Genomic DNA, 26795 nt, shown 5'->3' on the forward strand with positions numbered 1-26795 from the left:
ATCAGATCTGTTTTTGAAAGATCACTTTGGTATTAGTTTGGAATGATGTATTGAATGAGTAGTTGAGGGAAAAGGTGTTGCGCTAAGACAGTAAAAATTAGGATATTAAAAAGGATACATTCAAGAGATGGTAGGGAGGTGGACTCTATAGAACTTTGGATTGGTTGGATGTGATTGGTTTGGGAAAAAAATGGTGATGGTTTAGAAAGCTCACTTGGGAAGTGGGAGTATTGCTGAGCACTGCCTGGGGTCTAGCTAATGTTTCTAACGGTGAGTTTAAAATGGCCCCTATGTGAGGATTTACTCCGTTAGCACAGAAGAAGGTAGATAGTTATATTGATCTGAATTTAGGGATTAGCAGGGCAGGGGTGGTCAGTGGATAGAAACAGGACACTGAGTGTTTTTTGAAAGAGAATGTAAACTGTTACACTGGGTATTTGAGGTTGGATGGAGAAGGAGGTGAAGTGGGGGAGAGAACAATAAGCGTGAAGAGTAAGGACAAACAGAGAAGTTGAGGGATGAGTTGTCACCACTGGATTGAAGATTCGATGAAGGGAAAGTTAAGAAAGTGAGATGTTTGGAAAGCATAGCGTCTGCGGTCAGATACTGGTTTCCTTGAGTTTTCGATGACAAAGACTGGGTAGCTTCCAGAAATGGTAAAGTGCGGTATGTGCTGCAGAAGCACATTGCTTAGTTGGAGATGTAGATGAGGAATGTAGGAAGTGAGGAATTTTGAGCTAGGTGGTTGCTAGTTTGTCCCTGTGAACATTAAAATTCCCACCACGAAGGCCAGTTTTGGAGTAGAAAGAAGCTTTAAGAGGAGAAAGTGAGCCAGGTTAGTAGAAGTCTTCGCTAATGTGAGAAGCAGTGATTAAAAGGGGAATGGGTGATAGAGAGGTTGTATGCCCAAATACCAAGCACCTCGGAGGAAGAAGGCTGTTATATATGGAGATGGAAAAGTAACACTAGTGTGAAAGCATGAGACAGGAGCTGGGGGAATGCTGGCTTCACCTTTGGATTTTGTTAGATGTTGGACAAGAGTCTTCTCTAGAAAAGGCTGCAGGGAAGTGGGCTCCTGGAAGGAGATCTCAGCTGAAGCAAAGAGGTAGAGGGGAGAATTTGGTTGAAGATAGAAGAGAATTTATTCCATATGGCGTAAAAAGTCCAGTGTAAAGGAAAAGTTAGCTGAAGGAAGACTTGGGCAGGGAAAATGGACAGAGGAAATACAGAGTCGGACTTGAAGGTCTGGCATTTTTGAAGAGGTTCAGGATGACAAGGATAATAAGAATGTTTGGATTGAAGTTTGTGTGGTGAAGTTTATGGGCCTAGGAAAACTGAGGACCAAAGCGGCATTGGTTACTTAGTGAGATTGTTGTTGTTGAGTTGCTGAGTCGTGTCTGACTCTCTGCGACCCCATGGACTGTAGCCCACCAGGCTCCTCTGTCCATGGGATTCTCTAGGCAAGAAAACTGAAGTGGGTTGCCATTTCCTTCTCCAAACTTAATGAGATTAGCAGACTGTAGTCTTCGGTCAGAATTCAGATGCCTTGCCAATTCTTATTCTCTAGCAGTTTATCTTTTAAAGGGAGGAAGCAGTGTAACTAAAGAGCTCTAGTCTAAAGATTTAAATGCCATTATAGAGTATAGGATTTGGGTATCCTGGTGGCTTAGAGGTTTAAGCAACTTCACTTCACTTCATAGAATATAGGCAGAAGTATAGATGATTGGGTTTTATTCCACTGGATGACCTAGGAAGACTTCTTGGAAAAACCGGCCTTTTAACTGGGTCTTAAAGAGTAAGTAACAGTAGGATGTTAATAAATAGAAAGAGAATTAGCTCAGTCGTGTTCAACTCTTTGCGATCCCATAGACTGTAGCCTGCCATGCTCCTCTGTCCATGGAATTTTCCAGGCAAGAAGACTGGAGTGGGTTGCCATTTCCTTCTTCAGGAGACCTTCCTGACCCAGGGATTGAAGCCGGATCTCCCACACTGCAGGCAGACTCTTTACTGTCTGAGCAACCAGGGAAGATAAATGGGCATTCTGTTTTGGAGTTGCATGAGCAATGGTATGAATTCAGGGAAATACAAAGCTTATTTATGGGACAGTTCATAAAAGGTAAACATAGAGGGCTTGACCTCAAGATGAACAGTGGAGAAATGGAAAAGAACAGTGGAAGTGAAGTAGCCTAGTAGCCATGGTGATCAGAATCATGTACAAAGCCCATATGACAGGGGACAAATAACTTGAAAATAGAGCTCTGCATTCTGTAGCCACCTTCAGTCTTGAGTATCCAGTTCATGTTTATACCAGAACTTTCAGCGGTTGTGGTGGTGGTAGTGGTATGTATATCTGTGTTTGCTATAATCACAAGAACAATACTAAGATATAGTCACACGTGTGTCCCCTCCAGCCCCTTAAATTTCATGGACCAAAATTGTGTCACATTCTCTCCTAGACACAAAAGAACCAAAAACAAGCATGTCCTCTTGGGCTCATCGTAACTGTCCTCATGCAGATCAGGAAAGAAAGGACTGTGTATATATATGGAGTAGGCAGCAAACAATATTTGTCAGAGTACTGTGCCTAAATTTTTATTGTTTTCCTTGTTATTTTATGTTTAGTGTTATTTTAATTAATCCTAAATTGGTACAGAAAAAAAGAAATCATTCTCAGCCTATCAATTTCTCTTTCCTTACACTATAAAGCTCGAAAATAGAATTCTTATGACTGTTCCCTTGTCATATTATAGTTTCTTGGACACAAAAACAATTAACCACAATTATACTTTGAAATAGTTAAAGGGATGTTTGTATTTGAAAAACATTTTTTTGAAGTGTTCCCAGTGGAATGGCATTTTCATTCATTTAAATGAAGTGATTATTTTGAGGGAGATGATTTTCACATTGTATAAATACATAAAAACGTAGATAGCATGATTTTATACATGGAACATTGTAAAAAACTGTACAAAAAGCTAATACATTCAGGAAAGTAGCAGGATACAAAATCAACATGCAGAAGTCAGTTGTTTCTATATACTAATAATGCGTTTTCCAAAAAAGACATTAAGGAAACAAATTAATAGCAAAAAAAAAAAAAAAAAAATACAATACTAAGGAATAAAACTATCCAAGGAAGTTAAAGACCTGTATGAAGAAAACTATAAAAAAATGATGGAAGCAATTGAAAAAGACACAAATCGATAGAAAGTTATCCTGTGTTAATGAATTGGTAAAATTAATCTTGTTAAAATGTCATTGCTGCCTAAAGTGATTTACAGATTCAATGCATGCTACATAAAAATTCTAATGACATTTTACACAGATAGAAAAAACAATCTTGAAGTCAGTATGGAACCATGAAAAACCCAAAATTGCTAATGCAGTCTTGAGCACAAAGAACAGAGCTGGAGGGATCACACTTCCTAACCTCAAGCTGTATTGCAAGGCTGTGGTTATCAAAACAGTGGACAGCAGAACAGATTGGTAGAACTACACGTATATACAGTCAATCTACCTTTGAAAACAGCACCAGGAATGAACAGTGGGGAAATGATAGACTCTTCAATGACTAGTGTTGGTGAAAATGGATATGCATATGCACAAGGGTGAAATTGGACCCTTATAATACATCACACACAGAAATCAACCAAAGTGGATTAAGCATTTAAAAGTAAGACCTGAATCTGTAAAACTCCCGGAGGAAAACATTGGGGAAAAGTTCTTTGGTACTGGTCTTGAGAATGGTTTCTCGGATTTGCCACCGTTAGAGGGCAGGTAACAAAAGCAAAAACAAACTATTAGGACTACATCAAAGTGACCGACAGAGTGAGAGAAAATGTTGTCAAATCCTATCTGATAAGGGGGAAAAACTTGTCTGATCAAAAGGGACAGATTTTCAGATATAAATTATGTCTGGGTACCTAATATATAGCATAGTGACTGTAGTTTAATAATATTGTATACTTGAAATTGCCAAGATGGTAGATCTCAAATTGTCTCACCACAAAAAGAAAAGTAACTGTGTGAGGTTATGGTGTCTCAATTAACTTTATTGTGGTGATCATTTCATAGTGAATACATATATCAGAATATCATGTTGTACACCTAAAATATATACAGTATTTTTAGTATCCAAACCTCAATAAAAATGAACTGGCAGTTATTTGAGGGGAGATGATTTTCACATTGTAAACATAATTTATAGTCGCTACATGCAGGTATTATGGTGGACAAATTTTAAAACAAAAATGTGCTTTCTAAATTTCACAACCTCAAGGTGGATTATTCCATCAGAATCTTGACTTTTTGTGTGAAGTAGGCTTTTCATATGTTGGGAGTTAAGCTTTAGAAAAATGTATTTCTTAGTCAGAACTTTAAGTTTCAGTTCAAAATGTTTGAGATTTTCCTACCATTGATTTTTCTTCCTTAAGTAATTTAAGTTTCTTCTACTGATAAAAGGAAATGATGTAAATCATACAGTTTGTAGCATTGGTTTATTGTCACTGTATTTTTTAATTTAATAAACATAATACACGTTAACTATATACAGAGGCACTGAAGTAGACTTTATAGAAAATAAAGACACAGTCGTCCTTCTTGGGACTTTGAAATTTTAATTGGTGAGACAACATTTACATACTTGAGACCAATAAACAGTAAAAGGCAGTATGTGATCAGGTATCCAAAGTTCTATAAGAATTTAAGAGAATAAAAGTATCGAGTGTGATTACTTAGTGTAATGGAAAAAATGGATATTTAACATAGGATATTTAACATATTTAACATATTTAAATTGTGTGTTAAAAAACACACAATTTGGTTGTGGGGGAAATTTACAAGGTACAAGGACAGGCTTGTCTTTCCATCATTATCTTTTCCCCTTCTGCTCATCTAGCCCTGCCAAACTATTTGTAGTTTCTCAAGTGTTCTATGCTCTTTGATAATTCTATACTTTTAGTGTTTTTTGTTTGTTTTTGGAATTCCCTTGCTTGTTTGTCAGCCTGGTGATTTCCTATCTTTCAAGCCTCAGTTCAGACATCACCTGCTCTGTGATGTCTTCCCTGAACTTTCCTGGGTAGAGTTAGGTACTTTCTTTTCCTTTTTCCGGATTCATAATCATGGTGCTTCTCTGTCTCTCTGCTCTCTGTCCACCTAGGGGGTGTATGTATGTGTATAGTTAGAGTTATCACATTGCACTATTTATCTGTCTGTCTCTTCAACAAGCTTGTGAGCTTTATGAACTTGAGAGCTTTGCCCTATTTATCTCCAAATCATAGTGTCTGGTGTAATTGTTTTTTGCACATTGGCCTGATAATTGAGTGATTAATTGGATGGTTAGATAAAAAGAAAGAATTAACCTGGAGTGTACTCATAAATACTGGGGAAGCCTGTCTAGAGGGAATGTGGATGGTAAGACTACTTAGCCCTATTCTTAGGAATAGAGCTTGCAATTTACCAGTATTTAGAGATAAGATTGAATAGGCAATATTGGACTGGTTGGCAGTAGAAGTTTTAATAAACAGTGGGGTTACAGTTAATAAAATTTCTGAATTTTTAACACGCCCATTTTTCAAATGTCCTGTGCTTTTGTATCTTGTAGTGCTTCCACTTCTCATTCAGAGAATTCAGTGCATACAAAATCAGCTTCTGTTGTCTCATCGGATTCCATATCAACTTCTGCAGAGAACTTTTCTCCTGATTTGAGGGTATGTATACTGTTCCTGAGTCCTAGTGAAGTATTTGCTATCAGCTGTTTGTGGCCACACTATCAATATAACTTTTAACTAATTAGGCAGGAGACATTGATGGAGCATTCTCAAAGACCTGAATCTGTATGTAATATCCTAGAACAGGCTATTCTTACTTATCCATAAAAAAGAAAAAAAAAAAATGTGTTTCATTTCTGAATTTGATGTCTTCTAAGTTCTTTGCCAAAAGGTAATTAATGAATTCTGTAGTGGTATAAAAGATTTTCATGAATACTCCCATAATGCTTTACTCCCAGTCATAACTAATATTTATTGAGTGCCTACCGTGTGCCAAATGTTGTTCTAAATACTTTAGTGAAATATCTCTTAAAATACTTCCACCAATTCTGTAAGGTAGAAATTATTATTACCATCATTCTACAGATGCCAGTAACTCATAGAGAGATTAAATAACATGTCCAAGGTCTCATAGCTAATAAATCTTATTGTCAGTATTCCTGCTCATGTAGTCCAGTTCTGGAGCTAAGTCACTTAAATACTGTGCTGTTTGCTGCATATCTTATTGTAGTTTATAAGTCAGTCAGTTCAGTCACTCAGTCGTGACCAACTCTTTGCGACCCCATGAACCGCAGCACGCCAGGCCTCCCTGTGCATCACCAACTCCTGGCGTTTACCCAAACCCATGTCCATCAAGTTGGTGATGCCATCCAACCATCTTATCCTCTGTTGTCCCTTTCTCCTCCTGCCCTCAATCTTTCCCAGCATCAGGGTCCTTTCCAATGAATCAGCTCTTCGCATGAGGTGGCCAAAGTATTGGAGTTTCAGCTTCAATATCAGTCCTTCCAAAGAACACCCAGGACTGATCTCCTTTAGGATGGACTGGTTGGATCTCCTTGCAGTCCAAGGGATTCTCAAGAGTCTTCTCCAACACCACAGTTGCATTAAGGACCTCTGGGCCTCTTGATAATTTTGAAGTTTTTTGGCCTACTTCTGATCAGCTTTTATTAGTTAAAAGCTATCATTTTAAACCTCATGTGACTGATAAAGAACTCATATTAGGAATGGGAGAAATACTGCTTTTATTTCTAGCCTATACTTAAATTATTGTTATATTCTACCTGCTGTTTCTTGCCTAAAATATATTAAACCATTTGTGTGTTCTTGTGAGAATTAGTTTGTTTAAATTCCTTATGGTTACATTAATTTTGGTTAAATTTCTAGGCACACGTGAAATGCAATACATTGTAGGAAGCTGAAAGAAGGCCTTCCTTGTCAGCTTCTCTGCATGCAGACCCCCTTTATTTCCTCAGGATGTTGTATGTACGTAGGAGTGGTTTACATTGGGAAAAGTAGGGGTCAAGGCAGAAGGAGAAAGGGACGACAGAGGATGAGATGGTTGGAGGGCATCACTGACTCAATGGACATGGGTTTGGGTGAACTCCGGGAGTTGGTGATAGAGAGGGAGGCTTGGCGTGCTGCAGTCCATGGAGTCGCAAAGAGTCATATGTGACTGAGCGACTGAACTGAACTGAATGTTAAACTATATGTTAAATATTTTGATTTCTTATTTTGAGTAAAGTTTTAATTTTAGAACAGGTTTAGATATACAGAAAAATTACAAAGATACTACAGGGTTCCCATATATGTGACATCCAGTTTCCCCTGTTATTAATATCTTATAATACATTAGTATGGTATGTTTGTTAACATTAATGAACCAATGTTGATACATTATTATTAAATAAAGTCAATGCTGTATTCTTATATCCTGAGTTTTTATCTAACGGCCTTCTTTGTGTTCCATGGTCCGTATCACAGTGTATTTGGTAGCTGTGTCTCTTTAGGCACTTCTTGGCTGTGATTTCAGACTTTCTTTTCGATGAGACTTACTTTCTTTTCTTTCTTTCTGGCACTAGTGGTAAAGAACCTGCCTGCCAATGCAGGACAGGTAAGAGACATGGATTTGATCCCTGGGTCAGGAAGATCCCCTGGAGGAGGGCATGGCAACCCATTCCAGCCAGCATTCTTGCCTGGAGAATCCTATGGACAGAGGAGCCTGGTGGGCTACAGTCCATGGGGTTGCACAGAGTTGAACGTGATTGAAGCGATATAGCACACATGCGCGGTTAGATACTTTGTAGAATGTTTGATGCTTTACCCTTAATTAGACTGGGGCTATGTGTTAGACCACAGAGATGAAGAACCATTTCATCACGTCATATCAGAGGTGGTGCGTACTGTCAACATAGTTTGTACTGTCCGTGTTGACCTTAATCTCTTGGTTCAGGTAGTGATAGGTTCTGTCACTGTAAAGTTCTCTTTTTTCCCCGCTTCCTGCCCTTACAGTGTACTCTTTGAAAGGAAGTAACTATGCACAGTCCATGCTTAAGGAGCCCAGATAGAGTGGAACACTTTTTATTTCTTTTGCATTAGAGATTTGTCTCTTCTGCCTCTTTTATTGAGTTATGCAGTTATTTATTTATATCAGTGTAGACTCATGGATGTTTATTTTATATATATTATAACACAGTATTACTTTGTTGCTAAACTTGTTTCAGTTTCAAATTGGGAGTTCTTTCAGTCAGATCTTGTGTCCCTTTGACACACTCCCATTATGGTGTCTTTTTGTTGTTTTTGTCTGTTTTTTGTTTATAGTCACTCTTCCTTACTTTTTGTCACTGTAAGATGCTCCGCGCTCATCCTGATGCTTCCCGCCTCAGGCCTGAAATCATCATCCATTTCTCAGGGGGCCAGTTTTCTTTTATTGGAAAATGGCATTTGAAAGCTAGATCTGGGCACCAGGCGTGCTCACTTTCTTTTTCTTCCCTCTCTCCTCCCCTCCCCCCTCTTTTTCATTCTTTCTGTTTAAGATTTATTTATTTATTTATTTATTGGCTGTGGTGGATCTCCATTGCTGTACATGGGCTTTCTCTAGTTTTGGCGAGCGGGGCTGCTTTTCCTTACAGGGGCTTCTCTTGTTGGGGCGCACAGGCGCAGCATGAGAGCTTCAGTAGCTGCGATGCCTGGGCTCAGTGGTGTGGCTCATGGGCTTAGTTGCTCCGTGGCATGGGGACCCTTCCCGTACCAGGGATGGAACCGGTGTCCCTTGCATTGCAAGCTTGGATTCCTGGAGAAGCCCGTCTTTCTTTCTTTTAACAAAAAAAGGTAACACAGCACTTTTTTTCTCCTTCTGAAGCAAAAGATCATTTGCGTACATCCTATTTGGAAATAATGAGAATCGTGATCATATATGCAAGTTTGTCTGGAGTAGTCTTATTTTATGCTATTGTCTCTTCAGGTTTAACAGTAGACACAAAAATGTCCTGAGTTATTGACTCTCTTAGCACTAGGATACTAAAGGAATCTGTTAAATTTATACATCAGCTCCATGAGTTTGGGATTGTCCCCATTAGTGCCTTAATTAGTTCAGTATCTTTCACAACTTAGAGGGGCCCTGAGATAATTTTCATTAGAAAAATGAAGAGAGTTGTTAAATGTTATAGCAAGGAGTGTTAAATGTTATATTAAGGAGAAGATCATTTTGGACACCAAAGGTTAACGGTACTTACCATGGTAGGGTGCCTGAACGGCAGAGAAAAAAAGGAAATTAATATTTTTAGGCTGATTGTTTTCATGTTCTTTCATTTTAAAACATACCTTTGATAATTAGATATACTCTTTACTTGAATCACAGTCTTTTTATTTAGTTGTGGGAAGGAGATGAATGAGGAGCATCTAATATCATTTAAGAAATGAAGCCTGATGTCAAATGTATATGTAGGGTGGAAGGAAGGATGTGCTTCTCATAACTGAAAAAAATCCAGTGTGTTACCTGGATAAATATTTATACAAGCTTCGTCTCATCACAACAATCCTGTGAGACAGATATCACTATCCTATTTGACAGAGGGGCAGCCTGATACTCAGGACAGCTGAGTTACATGATGTGCTTAAAGACACACAGCTCGGTGTTGCCATTTTATTTGGTCTTGGGTTGGTCATATTCCTGTACAGCATGTTACCCAGAGAGACTGTGCTCCCGTGATTTTGCTGCTGAGTTTTTTCAAATGTGAGGTGTCTGTTAGTCACTCAGTCGTGCCCAACTCTCTGTGACCCCGTGTATGGTAGCCCACCAGGTTCCTCTGTCCACGGGATCCTCCAGGCAAGAATACTGGAGTGCGTTGCCATTCCTTCTCCAGGGAATGTGAAGTGAGAAGTTCTTAATTCAAAGAAGTATCTTTAAGACATTTTTTGAGGTAGAAGTAGCAGTTTTCAGCATTCCTTAATAAATGAGAATTGCTTTTCTCCTTAATTCTAAAAGAGGGTTTTTTCTAATAAAATCTGATTTCTCCCCTTTCTCAGTTTCGTTAGTTGTTGATATTTTGCTTTTAGTATATATACCTTTAGCTGTAAAATGGTAGTGCTCTAGTTAATTATAGGTGGAACCCACTGCAGACAGCTATGTGTTTTTCTGTCACTGATCACATTTCGGCTTTGCTTGTAAGATGAGGGGCTTGGCCTGCAAGTCGTCATTCACAGATGATGTGAAGTTGGTTAACCTCTGGGCTTTGAGTTCTCCGTACAGTGTCACTTTATCTCTGCTCTAAGCCTCAGCATTTTATAAGCTCCATTAATAACAGCTTTTAAATAGAAGTAGAAAGAACACGATGCGTTTAAAAGCTAATACATTTTCATTAAAAATATTAAATCAGATTGTATAGGTTTTCTGCTACAAGTACTATGAAGTGACTCTTTCTTCAAAGGATAGTGTTGTAATAGAGGAACACCTGTGAAAGCTTCTGTTAAGAATTTCCTATTCAGGAGAAGGAAATGGCAACCCACTCCAGTACTCTTGCCTGGAGAACCCCATGGAGGGAAGAGCCTTGTAGGCTACAGTCCATGGGGTCGCAAAGAGTCGGACACAACTGAGCAACACACCACCAAAATCACTGCAGATGGTGACTTCAGCTATGAAGTTGAAAGACACTTGCTCATTGGAAAAAGCTGTGGCCGTCTTAGATAGCATACTGAAAAGCAGAGATGTTACCTTGCCGACAAGGTTCCGCCTAGTTGAGGCTGTGGTTTTTCCAGTGGTCGTGTATGGATGTGGGAGTTGGACTGCAGGGAAGGCTGAGCACTGAAGAATTGATGCTTTTGAAGTGTGGTGTTGGAGAACACTCTTGAGAGTCCCTTGGACAGCAAGGAGATCCAAGCAGTTCATCCTAAAGGAAAGCAGTCATGAATATTCATTGGAAGGTACTGATCCTGAAGCTGATACTCCAATACTTTCACCACCTGATGCGAAGAGGTGACTCATTTGAGGGGGCCCTGATGCTGGGAAGGATTGAAGGCAGGAGAGGAGGGGGACAACAGAGGATGGGATGATTGGATGGCATCACTGACTTAGTGAACATGAATTTGAGTAAACTCCGGGACTTCGTGATGGACAGGGAGGCCTGGCGTGCTGCAGTCCATGGGGTTGCAGGGAGTCAGACATGACTGAGCAACTGAACTGAACTGAGAGGGGTGGGATGGAGAGCGAGTTGGAAGGGAAGTTCAAGAGGGAGGGGACATATGTATACCTATGGCTGATTCATGTTGATGTTTAACAGAAAACAACAAAATTCTGTAAAGCAATTGTCTTTCAATTAAAAAAATAAATAATTAAAAAAAATAAAAAGAATTTCCTATTCAAACAAGGTTGTTTGCTCCCGCATCAGTAAAGCAGAATCGAAAATCATCAGGGATAAGGGGTATTTACTCAGGTAGAATTCCGTTTGTGTTACTCTTTCACCTTGTAAGCATAGTTTGTTCTGGAAAAAGTCATATACAGATTTAATCCAGTAGATGTGTTTCTGAAAAGCTGAGCACAGTCTCAGGCTTGGTAAATTGAATCATGCTTCCTCAGTGATAATAATTGTAGTGTTTTCTGTTTGCTTTGTTTTTCACTTTGGCACTCGGCCTATTGAATTTCATTTAAAAACTTAAAATCGTTTCATATAAAAATTTTCATGATCAAATTATTTTAAACTAAGTTTTCCGTTTTAAAAAGCAAGCTTTCTTTAATACAACTATGTTCTTACTAAGAACATAGTTTTAGAGTTTGACAGTAGAATTAAGAACCTAGGAAACTTGTGTTTGGTTGATTTATTTGTTCACCAAAGACTAAAATCTCATGAAATACAGAACTTTAAAATTCAAATGCACAGCTCTGTTTATTTATAGAATGTAATTTATATGGCCTTGGGCTTTAATTAAAGCATATTCCTTAAATGGTGGTGATTAAAAGATAAGTTAAAAGTCAGGCTGTGCAGTATTCCCTTTCCTTTTTTGATGCCTTTGATATGGCACTTACAATGATGTTTGTCTGCAATTCAAAATCGAATTGTATTGATACTGTATTCTGTGTTTTTTATCCCATTATTTTAGAAGTCCTCAGACATATGATCAGAATATGTATATGTATTTATATAGTTTATATATGTGTATATTTGAGATAAAAGTTGTAGTATTTTGGGTTTTGTTTATAACCATCTTTCCTTATCTTGAAATATTTAATGGGCTTAAATCAAGCAAATGTGATTATCCATTCAAAATTTGTGTTACATTATTAATATTTCTTTATGAACCAAAGGTTGGAGAAGGCAATGGCACCCCACTCCAGTACTCTTGTCTGGAAAATCCCATGGACGGAGGAGCCTGGTAGGTAGGCTGCAGTCCATGGGGTCGCTAAGAGTCGGACATGACTGAGCGACTTCACTTTCACTTTTCACTTTCCTGCATTGGAGAAGGAAATGGCAACCCACTCCAGTGTTCTTGCCTGGAGAATCCCAGGGACGGGGGAGCCTGGTGGGCTGCCGTCTGTGGGGTAGCACAGAGTCGGATACAACTGAAGCGACTTAGCAGCATGAACCAAAGGTCACAGATAATTGGATTATTTCTTCTAGAGTACATATGTGAATGTAGTATTGACACATTCTGTAAGTATGCAGGTCTAGTCAGAATGAGTTAAGGCTCATAGAGCAGATGTTAGGTAAATGTAGAACAGTTTCTGTTATACATAGTTATTTTAATAGCCCGAGCAAAAATTGATTGAAGATAGCCCTTATTTGTGATTAACACCACCACCCCTCATACCAATGTTACCTCTTAGCAGCCTACAAATTGAAAAGAACAACTTAGGCAAATAAAGGACATCCACTAAAAACTCCATTATATGCCTCATCCTTAATGGAAGTACGTTAGAAGCCATTTCCTTTAAACTTAGAAACATGATGCTGGTTTCTGTCACTACTTCCAACATTATGCTAGAAGTCCTAGCCAGTAAAATAAGAAAAGGATAAATAATATAAGGGATGAAAAGAAGCAAAACTTTCATTATTTATTGATGATTGTTGATATAGAAGATTTAAGAAAAATCTATTATGTACACTTGTGGCACTGATGCTGGATATAAGATAATTTAACAAAAAAAATCATACTTCTATACCTCAGCAAAAATGTTTAGATAGTGTGATTTTAAAACTATTCTAGTCACAAGAGCAACAAAATTACATCACTTGTCTAATAAAAGATATGTAACAACTTCATGGAGAAAATTATAAAACTTTATTAAAGAGCCTAAAACTATCTCAAATATATGAGTAGACAGAAAGGCTTGGGAATGTCAAATATTTTCAATATATCAGTTAACTCAGTGTCATTTCAAACAAAATTCAAGTTTATCCTGTAGAACTTGGCAAGCTGATCCTAAAATTTATATGGAAAGATAAAATGTCAAGATTACTAATAAGAAAAATGAAGCAGGAGGATTCATTTAGTTGAGTATAAAGCTAAAGTAATTAGTACAGAAATAGATGAATGAAAAATAACAAAGTTCAAGAACAGATATTTATAGGAACTCTGTATTGGAGTTGGTATAATAGATCATTGGGGGAGGAATCAGCCATATCAGCCATATGGTTAGCCATATTGGAGAAGAATAATTGAATTCTTAATTCAAACACAAAAATTGAATTCTTTAGACTTAACATTGAAAAATCGAAAATTTAAAATATCATGTCTTTATAACATGTCAGGAGAGAATGTTAAAATAAGACCCAAAGTATTAACCTTAAAAGAAAAGCTATAGAAGGCCCCCCTAGTGGTTCAGTGGTTAGGCATCCGCCTTGCAGTGCAGGGGACTCGAGTTTGGTCTCTGGTCTGGGAACTGAGATCTCACATGCCGCGGAGCAACTCAGCCTGTGCGCCCCCGCCGCCGAGCCCGTGCACTGGAGAGACTGTGAGCCGCGATCCCGAGCGCTGCAACTAAGACCCAATGCAGCCAAATAAATACGTATTTTTAAAGATATAAAAAATAAAACAAAAAATTTTATTGTGCTAAAATGGTAATGAACTTTTCCTATTTGATTGCTGTTCATCTTACCTCTATCAAATTAAGCTCTGCAAAGGCAGGAGCCTTGGTTATTTCTCTAGTATGTAGAATAGTGCCTGAATCAATGTGACTTAAAATCTATTTCACACATGTGGCCAGTTGCAACCTAAAGCTCCTTGGGATGCTGGAACATTCATCCTCCCATTTGCTATATTTAATTGTGGTGGAAAAGGTTGAGGAGCATTCCTAATTGACTGAAATTTGAAACCACCTGTTGGCTACATCTGGGAAACTAAAGAAGAAAATTTTGTGTTTTATTCATGGTTCCCAATGAAATCTATGCATTTAATGGCAACCCACTCCAATATTCTTGCCTGGAAAGTCCCGTGGACAGAGAAGCCTGGTGGGCTACAGTCCATGGGATCACGGCTTAAAAACTAAATAGGATTCACTCACTCACTGCACTCTCTTGAAATTTCCTGAGTGGGGAGAAAGTATCCAGTAAGACCTGGCCTCAGCCAGCGTGAAGGTTAGAATCATGTAGTGGAAAAGGAGATAAGCAAATCAGTGATTATTGTGTGACAGGTACTATCGCAAAGGTATACCTTGGAAGCAGAAAGGGCAGAACATTGTAAAACAGTTTATAAATAAATAAAGTTCTACTACATTTAAACATAAAGTATTTGGAGGGTATTTACAAAAAATAAGAATTTAAAGAAAAATAAACTTTCTGGAAAGAAAAAGAGAATATACTATAAGATCTATACAGATAAGAATGTATCTGTTGTCCTTTCTTGTATCCTTAGAGCTTAGTATTTGGAATGTGGAAGGTACCCAGGAAAAGTGTTTTTGACTAAATCAGTTGAAGAGAATGAGAAATATTCAGTTATTTTCTTTTTTAACATAATGTCATTATCTTCTGAAGAATGCTCGTTTCCCTTTACTTTCCATCCTCAGTAGTCCCCTAGTTCTTATGTCTGGTAGACTTGTTGTCTACTGAAGCTAATGCACTGTCACAAAGCTCCTTTCCTTTGACATCATTTTCCATGTGTGATACCCCGGTTTAAAAATTCTTCAAGGGATCCTTGTTTCTTACAGTGGTGAGTGCAGACTTCTGAGCCTTGTGTTCAGGGTTCTTTGTGTTTGGTCCCATCACAGCTGTCACACTGCATCTCCCACTGTCCCCAAGTATGACCCCACCTTTGTTGATAGGGATTCTTCAGATAGTCTCTCACCTGTTACGCAAAATGTGCTCATCTCACGTCCTTTCATGCTCACTTGCTCACATATCTGGAGTGTACTCTGCTCTTCAGTGAAGCAAATGATGCTCAGTCTGTTAATCACAGACTCCCTGCCACCTCTGTGCCTTCTAGCCCATTATGATCTTTATTTTCTGATAGAAGATACTTAGATAAGTCAGAGAGATAGCAATGGTGAAAAGACTTTACAGAAATTATATGAGGTGAATTTGGAAGACACAGGCAGTCACTAATGTGTGCCTCCTTCATGGAAATCCCCTTGAAAATGTTTATGGTTGTCTCATTTCCATGCTTAATAAAGAAAAAACTTCAGACCATACCCTTATGATTTCCATTTTACTGAAACTTTTCTCTCCAGAGTTACCATTGGCTCTCCTTTCTAAAAGTTTGTATCTTTTATAATAACCTTGAGAGATTTTTTTTTAATTATAAAAGCAATACAATGTAATAATAATTTGTGGGAAATAGAAACAGGATTAAGGAAAAAATAAAAATCACCAGTGCTTCTACTCTCACCATTACTCTTTGGTACACAAAAGAATCTTCCTTAAAAGTTCCTTAAAAGTATTTGATACCCCCCCCCCCCCCCCCCACCAAATCTTCCTTTAAAGTTCCTATGTAGAACTTTTGAGTATCGGAGTAAAAGCTCTTCAACTCTACTGACCATAAGTTTATGATATCAGCAGTTGGCTAAGTTATGAGTAGAGTCTTGACTATTATACTGTTCAATGGTCTGTAGCCTATTTATTGGGTTTGTAATTATTTTGATGTGATTTGCAGATTATATTACGTATAATATTAATGCCATTAAGGCTTAAAAGAATAAAAACTTTAAATGTGTTAAAAGTTTCAGTAAAAACAGCCAAATTATAATAGAAATATATATAGAAATTATTAAAAAATTAGGAAGTGTGGAAAAACTGATGAACATAAAAGTATATTTAATACAGTCATGATGCAGCAGGGATAATAATGACTGTATTCAGTAGATGGTAAAGAAATAAGGAAAACTCTGCCTAGAGGATATTTAATTAGGTGGTGGTTGTTCAGTCGCCTAATCGTGTCCGACTCTTTGTGACCCTATGGACTGCAGAATCAGCATAGACAAGTAGAAAGTGAGAAACTCCAGGGGCTTCCCAGTCTTAGGTGGGTCTTCATAGTTTTGTGAGATTTACCAATAGGAGCCCTACCAGATTCTTACAGTGAAGGCTTAGAAAAATTCTCTTTTGATACTGGCAGAGGGAGAGGAAAAACAGCTATTTTGAAAATGTCCAGAACATTCTGTTTTTCTTAAACCTGCCCTAAAAAGAACCTGTTTTGTCAGCCTAGCCTGTGAGTTTTGTCAGAGCCTAACTGATCTGGGGGAAGGGAGATACCCAGTTCCAACCTCCTCTAACCTTCCCCATGGGTGAAGAGAAATACAAACTGCAGCACCCTCTGGCCAACCTGTCCTATGTGGGTGGAGGTGGGACAGAGTGAAAGTGTTAGTCCCTCAGTTGTGTCCGACTCTTGATGACCCCGGGAATGGTAACCAGCTAGACTCTTCAGTCCGAGGAATTTTCCAGGCAAGAATACAGGAGTGGCTTGCCATTTCCTCCTCCAGGGATCAAACCCGGGTCTTCTTCATTGCAGGCAAATTTTTTTTCACCGTCTGAGCTACAAGGAAAGAAGCACTTGTAAATGTCACAGTCTTTATAAAAGGCAGAGGACTAAGAGATTGAGACACAGGACTATGGGACATTTCTCCTCCCGCCTCCACACCTCACCACCACTCTGCTGCTGCTGCTAAGTCACTTCAGTCGTGTCCGACTCTGTGTTACCCCACAGACAACAGCCCACTAGGCTCCCCCGTCCCTGGGATTCTCCAGGCAAGAACACACCACCACTCTAGGAGCCTGTTTATCTCAGCTCTTCTTACCTGGTGCATTATGTTCAACTTTTAACAAAAAATTACAAGGCATACTAAAAACCAAAATTAATATGTAAGAATTAACAATTTTATATTTCTATTATAAAATAGATCAACAAAAGAAATTTATATTTCTATTATAGAAATACTTAAAAATCTCAGGGAGGGAAGGAGCCTATTTGTAGCAAAAATTAAAAACATAAAATACCTAAGAATAAACTTAAGGTATAAGAAGAAACTATATGAAGAAGCTTTAAAACTCTGCTGAGTAATATTAAAGTATACTTAACTAAATGTAAAGTCATACCTTGATTTTTGATAGAAAGGCTCACTATTGTTCAGATTTTAATTCTTGCTTATTCTGTAAATAATACAGTTGATTTGACAAACTGATTCTCAAATTTATAATGGCAAAACTCTGGAAGCAGTAGAAGTGTTTTTTGGTTGAGGGGATGGTTAAATAAATCAATTATTTACATGTTTACAATTCAATACTATATAGTATTTGGAAAGAAGAAATAGATCTTCATGTGTGGACATGAAGATGTGGTTAAGATTGGTTAAAAAATTAAGGACAGAAGAGTATGTTTAAGTTTATGATTGTTGGGAATTGTCAGGGGAGGGCTAGAAGAAGCTATGATACATAAACAGGTGGTATTAATTAGAGATAAAGTAGAATGGAAACAAGAAGACATGTTTGGAGGTTGTTTGAACAGTTCCAAGTAAAAATGAATAAAGGGCATCACTAGGGTAATGACAATGCAGAGTAAAGAACAGGTCTGAAAAAATATTTATGTGGACATAATGTGTTAAAGCTGCCTGAGTGTTTCAGATTGAGGGAAAGAAGCCAAAAATTATGACTCCAGGTTTCAAAAGTGAAGAAAAGTGCAAGTGTTAGTCAGTCGGTCATGTCCAAGTCTTTGTGACCCCGTGGACTGAATGTGTGGCCGCCAGGCTCCTCTGTCCGTGGAATTCTCCAGGCAAGAATTCGGGAGTGGGGAGCCACGCCCTTCTCCAGGATTGAAACCCGGTGGTGATTCACGGGTTTACTTCTTTCTGTCTGACTGTCCCTCCTTTGTGTACTTTGTTGTTCCTCTCTCCTCCTCTGGACAAGGTGACCCTAATATGTCCTTCATCACTTGCTCCCCGCCAAGTCCCACTCCTCTGCTGTTCCTTTTTCATGCCTTCAGCTTTCATGTCTTTGCTTCTGGTTGTGTTCTCTTTCTCAACCTCTGACCCATCATATCACTTGCTGTACAGTTACAGTAGGATGCTTTTATGTCATGATCATAGTCTTAGCACAGTCATACATCTGTTCAGATCAGCTGCTGCTGTGAGGGGTATGTATGTCACCTTGGAAAAGTTGCTTAACTTCTGTAAGGGTCAATTATTACCTCCTTTATAAATGGGAATAAAATGCTACTTCTCTTTCAAGGTATTATGAGCACTAAATGAATAATCCTCTACAAGCAGTGCATTAACTAGGCCAGTTCAGGTGGTGGTTTCTGTGTATTAGGTGAAATGAAAGTAATGAGATGTCTCCCTAGCTGTCTACATCTGTCTTGTTTGTGGTAGAAATTGTTACAAGCCGTCCTTTATTGGAAAGAACTGTTCTTTATCCTTAGTTTATATCCTTCTAACTTTCTGCTTTTAAAAGTCTCCTTTCTTTTATGAAATGATATTGCTAATAGATGGTAGTTGTTTGGGTTAGTGTTCTCAGTTATGAAAAAAAAATAGTTGCAGCCCTACATTATTCCCTCCCCAACCTGCACAGTTTTTTAAAATTTATATCTTGTATTAGTATGCTGCATTTGTTATAATTGATGAACCAATATTGACACATAATATTAATTAAAATCCATGGTTTACGTGAGGGTTCACTCTTGGGTTGTATATTCTCTGGGTTTCAACAAATGTATAATGACATGTTTCTCCCGTTACTGTGTCAGGAAAAGTTGTTTCACTTCCCTGAGAGCACTCTTTACCCCATCTCCCTGTCCCTCCCCCGTCTCCCTGAACCTCTGGCTACCACTGATCTTCTCCCTGTCTCCATAGTTTTGCCTTTTCCAGAATGTCACATAGTTGCAATCATCCAGTACATAGCCAGATTGGCTTCTTAGCAATATGCCTTTATGATTCTTCTGTGTCTTTTCAGGGCTTGATAGCTCATTTCTTCTCATCACTAACTAATCTTCCTTTGAATTGATATACCACAGTTAGTTTATCCATTTACTTACTGGAGGACTTTTCAGTTGCTTCCAAGTTTTAACAGTTACAGAACACCTTGCATTTTAAGATTTAAACTTGAAAATTTTTCTTCATATGAGGTGTATTCATTCCTAGGGTTACTGTAACAGAATATGCAAACTGGGTGGCTTAAAACAATAGAATTTTTTTCTCTCACAGTTCTGGAGTATGTATAAGAAAGATATATATATATATATATTTATATATAGATCTTCATCTTTAGCTCTTAGAGCTCCTAAAACTTGTCTTATCACTTCTAAGTGATAAGAGCCAAAGAAGCATCTTTGGTTATAATACTTGGCTTTTTAGTCTCTGGTTCCAGAGTGATAAAAGTAAAGAGCATCTTTTGTTATTCATAATACACCCTCTTGGGTCACACCTGAGTTTATGTTAATGAATAACTCTTGGAAAGCCCCTAAGGATGGGGCCTGGTTATCATGGGAACCCACCCTTGATTACTTTTGGAACTTTCAGCCTCTTCCATCTCCGGGGAGGGGAAAGAGGCTGGAGGTTGAGTTGATCACTAATGGCCATAATTCAGTCGATCTAGTAATGAAGCCTCCATAAAGATACCCTGACTGAGGGATTTAGAGATCTTCCAGATTGGTGCACACTTTAAGGGTATGGAAATTTCAAGGTGTGGAAATCCCACACAGCCTTATACCACATACTGGTATCTAAGTGCTGTTCTTCATACAAATCTGGCAAATGTAGGTAAGATGTTTCCCTGAGTGTTGTGAGCCATTTTAGTAAATTACTGAACTGAAGAAGAGCTTGTGGGAAACTTTGATATATGAATGTTTGGCCAGAATTCAGATGACAGTCTAGGGTTTGAGATTGGTGCTTGAAGTGTAGGGGCCGTCTTGTGGGACTAAGCCCTTACAGTGTGCAACCTGCACTAACCACTGGTGACAGTGTAGTAACTGAGTTGTAGGATACCCAGGTGGTATCCGCCAGGAACTGGAGATTTCCTTGGTATGGAAAAACCTGCATATCTAGTGTCAGAAGTGTTGAGAGAGAGGATAGAAAAAAAAAATTTTTTTTTTTGACCGTTTAGGAGGCTTGTAATCTGAAATCAAGGTATTGGGAGGGTGGTTACTTCTGAGGGCTCAGAGGTTCTCAGAGCCCTCACAGTCTGTTCCATACCTCTTTTCTAGCTGCTGGGGAAGACCCATGATTCTTGGTATTCCTTGGCTTGTAGATCCATCACACTAATCTCTGCCTCCATCTTCACATGACGTTATCCGTGTGTCTCTGTATTTTCATAGGGATGGCGTCCTACATAGACGGCGGTCATACTGGATTAGGGGTCCACCCTGTCCGGTATATCCTCGTTGAACTAACTGCATCTGCACTGACCATATTTCCAAATGAGGCCATGTTCCCAGGTGCCATCAGTTAGTACCTCTCCCTATCTTTAAATAACCTGTAGCATGAAGTGATGCTTTCCAGCCTGCTCCTGTGTGCATACTCTCCCTTTTTTTGTCATTGTTGAATCATTGATGATGATGTAATATTATCCAGCTCTTACTAATTGTGGTTTCAGCTGAAAACCAAATTTTCCTTGGCAGTGTTATAAAAAAGGGCTTTCTTGTGCTTGAATTTGGATGTATTTTCAAATACATAACCAATAAGATACATCCCAGATGCTGGTGTGTGGCTCTACCCTGCTCAGATTGGTTTTTATGGTTCATTTGCGTACTTTGTGGTTTGTCATGTATAAAAATAACAAATGAAATTGATGTAAAATGATTTTTTTCTTAGAATTAGCCAATGAAGGAGTTTTCTTCTTATTATTTAGTTTTAGTACATAAAGAAACTGTAGAAGCTAGTTTATAACTTCTACAGACTCATTTTCCCCTTTTAGGTGGTTATAATTTACTGTTTTGCAGATTTCAGAAAGAATTCTTTTCCTGTTTTTCTGTTATCTTACATTCCATGTGAAAACTGACCCCTAAGCTTGCCAATTTCCAGATCATCATTATAGACAAGGTTTCTGAATTTCCTTTATGATAGTTTCCTAATCAGAGAGGAGAGAAAGGGAGGTTGGTTAGAGTCTCATGGAAAGTTACTGAGCACTCTGAAAATAGTTTGATAAAAAGGCCATGGAAGAAAATGGGGAAGAAACATGCTTGGACATAGGACAAAAGTGAATTCTGTTTTAGGAATAAAAAAAGTTATAAATTTCAATCTATGTGGGTTTTTTTGTTTGTTTGTTTGTTTCCACGAGCAAGATTTTAATGTATTCAATAGACTTTCCTTGAAAAGGGTTACATATTGTATTAACTGCTATTAAAGAGCAGATTTGATATAATCTTTATTGATAGTGGAAGACAGAGGAACCTGATGTGCTACAGTCTGTGGGGTTGCAGAGTCAGACACAGTTTAGCCACTGAACAACAGCATCATCTGTTGATATAGCCAGAGCTCCTGAGTCAAGTCAGCATCTAATGCAGCTGACTGAACAGATTGGCTAGCCAATTAGTGGTTCAGTAGGAGAACACATCTTATGTATTCCAGAGTGTGTCTCCTGAGGGGAATGTCTATCTTCCTCTCATACCTGAGTGTTACATAACTTTCTCTCTGCTGAAGATATCTGCATGTGAGTGCTGACACACCTAATCAGTCTGGCTTTGCTGTCTTAGTTTCTCTACTCTCATTTGAGGAAGGTAGGACCCTTGTATTTTTGAATTCTTTGTTTTTACCTTAACTCCTTTTTCATTTAATCTGTGTTGCCTTTTTCATTACTGACATATCTGAAATGCAGTTCTCTTCAAGTAAAAATCATCATGTATGACAAAATAATTGTTTGCATTTGTTTTATAAACCTAGGGTCAAATTTGATCACTTCTTCCAAGAGTTTATCTCTTATCCCTCTTTATTTCTCGTATCATGGACTAATTTAGAATTTTGGTGTTTCTCTCCTAGATTGTTATCTTCTCATCTTTATCATATCAGTTTTGTGCACCTCTTTGACCATGCCATTTACCTCTGTCAGAGACCTGCAATGGTTTTCCTTTAGATGACTGGTTAAGTTTAATATTCTTACTCTCCTCCCTCCATGTATTTTATTATAAAAATTTCCAAACACATTACTGAGTTATATGAATTCTCTGTGCTGCTAAGTCCCTTCGTGTCCAACTCTGTGCGACCCCATAGACGGCAGCCCACCAGGCTCTGCTGTCCCTGGGATTCTCCAGGCAAGAACACTGGAGTGGGTTGCCATTTCCTTCTCCAATGCATGAAAGTGAAAAGTGAAAGTGAAGTCGCTCAGTCGTGTCCGACTCTTAGCGACCCCATGGACTGCAGCCCACCAGGCTCCTCCATCCATGGGATTTTCCAGGCAAGAGTACTGGAGTGGGGTGCCATTGCCTTCTCCGATGAATTCTCTGTATGTTGAATATTAACCTCCTACCAATTAATGTGATATGCAAATATTTTCTCATTTGGTAGGTTGTCTTTTATTTTGTTGATGGTTTCCCTTGTTGTGCAGAAGTCCTTAGTTTGATATAGTCCCACTTGTTTATTTTTCTTTTGTTGCCTTTGTGTGTGTGTGTGTCAAATCCAAAAGAAATTGCAAAGACTGATGTCACTGATGTCAAGGAGCTTGTCCTCTACATTTTCTTCTGGGAATTTTTTGCTTTCAGGTCTAAAATTCAAGCCTTTAATTCCTTTTGGGTTGATTCTTGTGTTTGGTGTAAGATAAGAACTTCCTGATGTTCAAGCTGGTTTAGAAAAGGCAGAGGAACCAGAGATCAAATTGCCAACATACGCTGGATCATGGAAAAAGCAAGAGAGTTCCAGAAAAACATCTATTTCTGCTTTATTGACTATGCCAAAGCCTTTGTGTGGATCACAATAAACTGTGGAAAATTCTGAAAGAGATGGGAATACAAGACCACCTGACCTGCCTCTTAAGAAATCTGTATGCAGATCAGGAAGCAACAGTTAGAACTGGACATGGAACAACAGACTGGTTCCAAATAGGAAAAGGAGTACATCAAGGCTGTATATTGTCACCCTGTTTATTTAACTTATATGCAGAGTACATCATGAGAAACGCTGGACTGGAAGAAGCACAAGCTGGAATCAAGATTGCCGGGAGAAATAACAATAATCTCAGATATGCAGATGATACCACCCTTATGGCAGAAAGTGGAGAGGAACTCAAAAGCCTGTTGATGAAAGTGAAAGTGGAGAGTGAAAAAGTTGGCTTAAAGCTCAACATTCAGAAAACGAAGATCATGGCATCTGGTCCCATCACTTCATGGCAAATAAATGGGGAAATAGTGGAAACAGTGTCAGCCTTTATTTTGGGGGGCTCCAAAATCACTGCAGATGGTGACTGCAGCCATGAAATTAAAAGACACTTACTCCTTGGAGGGAAAGTTATGACCAACCTAGATAGCAAAATCAAAAGCAGAGACATTACTTTGCCAACAAAGGTCCGTCTAGTCAAGGCTATGGTTTTTCCTGTGGTCATCTATGGATGTGAGAGTTGGTCTGTGAAGAAAACTGAGTGCTGAAGAATTGATGCTTTTAAACTGTGGTGTTGGAGAAGACTCTTGAGAGTCCCTTGGACTGCAAGGAGATCCAACCAGTCCATTCTGAAGGAGATCAGCCTTGGGATTTCTTTGGAAGGAATGATGCTAAAGCTGAAACTCCAGTACTTTGGCCACCTCATGAGAAGAGTTGACTCATTGGAAAAGACTCTGATGCTGGGAGGGATTGGGGACAGGAGGAGAAGGGGATGAGAGGATGAGATGGCTGGATGGCATCACTGACTCGATGGACATGAGTCTGAGTAAACTCCAGGAGTTTTGATGGACAGGGAGGCCTGGCGTGCTGCGATTCATGGGGTTGCAGAGTCGGACACGACTGAGTGACTGAACTGAACTGAACTGAAGAGCCCAATTTCACTCTTTTGCATTTGACTATCCAGTTTTCTCAGCACTATTTATTAAAGAGACTGTCCTTCCTCGTTGTATATTCTTGGCAACTTTGTGGTAAATTAATTGACCATATATTAGTGGGTTTATTTGTGTGCTGTCTATCCCATTCTATTGATCCATGTATTTTTCTAATGACAATACCATACTGCTTTGATTACTATAGCTTTGTAATATAGTTTGAAACCAGGAAGTATGATGCCTCCACCTGTGTTCTTTCTCCAGATTTCTTTGGCTGTTCAAGATCTTTTGTGGTTTCATACAAAAGATCTATTTCTGTTGAAAAATGTCAGTGGAATTTTGATAGGGATTGTATTGAGCTTTTTATTTTAATGTCAAAATTTACCTCTTTTTATATTGTATATTCATGAAGAAATTATACTAGCTCTAGTTGTTTTTAATAGTCTTTTCCTTTAAACTATATAATATGTTTAAAATTAAGTGGTTAATGTACCCATCCTATTACAGAATTTGAGTTTTCTGAATCTCACTGTATATTTACCTTAATCAGTGAGTTGTACATTTTCATATGTTTTCATGTTACTATTAGTGTCTTTTCATTTCAACTTGAACTCTTTTCAGCCTTTTTTTTTGTAAGTCACATCTAATAGTGATGGTTTTATATGACAGACCTAACTTATTCATCTGGGAAAGTTTTTATTTCTTCTTCATTTCTGAAGGATACCTTTGTTGGATAGAGTATTCTTAGCTGGTAGTTTCTTTCTCTGAATAAAAGAAATGTGGAATATCATTCATTCCACTCTCTTCACCTGTAAGGTTTCTTCTTGGAGATCTGCTGATGGCCTAATGGGGCTTCCTTTGTAGGTTACAGTCTGTCTTACTGGTATTAGGATTTTCTGTTTGTCTTTGGTTTTCGCAAGTTTCATTATAATGTGTCTTAGAGATAATGGGGGGAATCTGTTAGCTTCATGAACTTGGATGTGCAGCCTTCTCTCCAGGTTTGGGAAATTCTCAGCCATTATTTTTTTTTTTAAATGAGCTATATTACCCCTTTCCTTTCTGTTCTCCTTCTGGAACTCTAATGGTTCTGCTGTTTATTCTTGATGGTGTTCTATAGATCACGTGGACCCTTTTTATTCTTTTTCATTCTTTTTTCTTTGTTCTCCTCTGACAGAGTTATTTCAAAGTTCTGTCCTCTAACCATGGATTCCGTCTTCTGCCTGTTCTGTTCTGCTGTTGATGCTTTCTCTTACATTCCTCATTTCATTGATTGAATTCTTTAGCTCCAGAATCTGTGTTTAGTTCTTTTAATGATTTGTCTCTGTTTATTTCTCATTTTGATCATGTATTTTTTTTCAGGTTTTGTAACATTGTCTCTTTATTTTCTTGTAGTTCATTGAGTTTCCTCCAGATGGCTCTGTTGAATTCTTCATGGGATAAATCACGTTTCTCTGTGTCTTTGCCTTAAGTTGCTGGAGGATGATTATGATCTTTTGGAGTGTCAGGGTTCCCTTATTCTTCATGTCCCTTGTCGTTTTACACTGCTGTTTTGGCACTTGAAGTAACAGTTAACCTCCTCTAATCTTTACTAGCTGAGAGATACTTTTTGTTGGTCTGGTTTATGTTCTTGGGAAGGGTGATACTGGCAAAGGTCTTTCTACCCACTCTAATGTCCAAACTTGTATTTTTCTTGTTGTTCTTCTGATGGGAGTGCTGGAACTTCTTTAGAAACCTGAACTTCCATAAAGGCTTTCTCATATGTGGGTATCTGTCCAAGTCCGTGTTTTCCAGGTACTGCAGCTAAGAGGGGTTAGAGTCAGTTCACAGGCTCCTGCTGGCTCCACATCCTGTACAGGTTCTTTGTGCTTGTTACACGTTGCGCAGGTGGATGAGGCTCCTTCTAGGCCCTCAGCGTATGGTGCTGGGTTCCATAGCTCCCATGAGGCACTTTTGTTCATTGTTAGATGCCAAATTTTAGATGTTAAAGGGCAACAAAAACAAGAGACGTCTTATGCTACCATGATGCTAACCCTCTTGCTGCTTTCTTTAGAACTGTAAGTTGCTTGCTATTGTGTAGCTAAGTCTTGGAGTTTAATAGTTTGAGAGTTAAATATATGGTTCCCATTATGACATCCTATCTCAAATATTAATCCTTGTGTATTTTATAGCAGAGGAATAAAGCACCATGTGAATAAGCCATTGTGACAAGAGACAGTGCAAATTTATGTTGATGCTTCTGTTAAGTGAATAAGTGTTTCTTACATTTTAATAGCACCTTGTAAGTCCCTTTATGATACAGTGATCTTGTTTCATATTCACAAACTTGTAAGGTGGATATTAATATTACCTTAATAATATAAATGGTGAAACTAAGACTCAGAGTTG

The 26795-nt window shown here is 38.4% G+C and overlaps 1 protein-coding gene across 5 annotated transcripts in view; it reads left to right on the plus strand.

Moving 5' to 3' along the window:
- MTMR2 (myotubularin related protein 2) overlaps positions 1–26795 on the plus strand; it is a 110337-nt gene that overhangs the window by 36733 nt on the left and 46809 nt on the right. For all 5 annotated transcript variants that reach the window (XM_061440157.1, XM_061440159.1, XM_061440161.1 and 2 more), the window contains one exon: positions 5603–5708. In XM_061440157.1, coding sequence (XP_061296141.1) covers positions 5603–5708 — 106 coding nt within the window. The remainder of the gene's footprint in view (positions 1–5602; positions 5709–26795) is intronic.

This window comes from Bos javanicus, chromosome 15 (assembly GCF_032452875.1).
Source record: "Bos javanicus breed banteng chromosome 15, ARS-OSU_banteng_1.0, whole genome shotgun sequence".
Taxonomy (NCBI): Eukaryota; Metazoa; Chordata; class Mammalia; order Artiodactyla; family Bovidae; genus Bos; species Bos javanicus.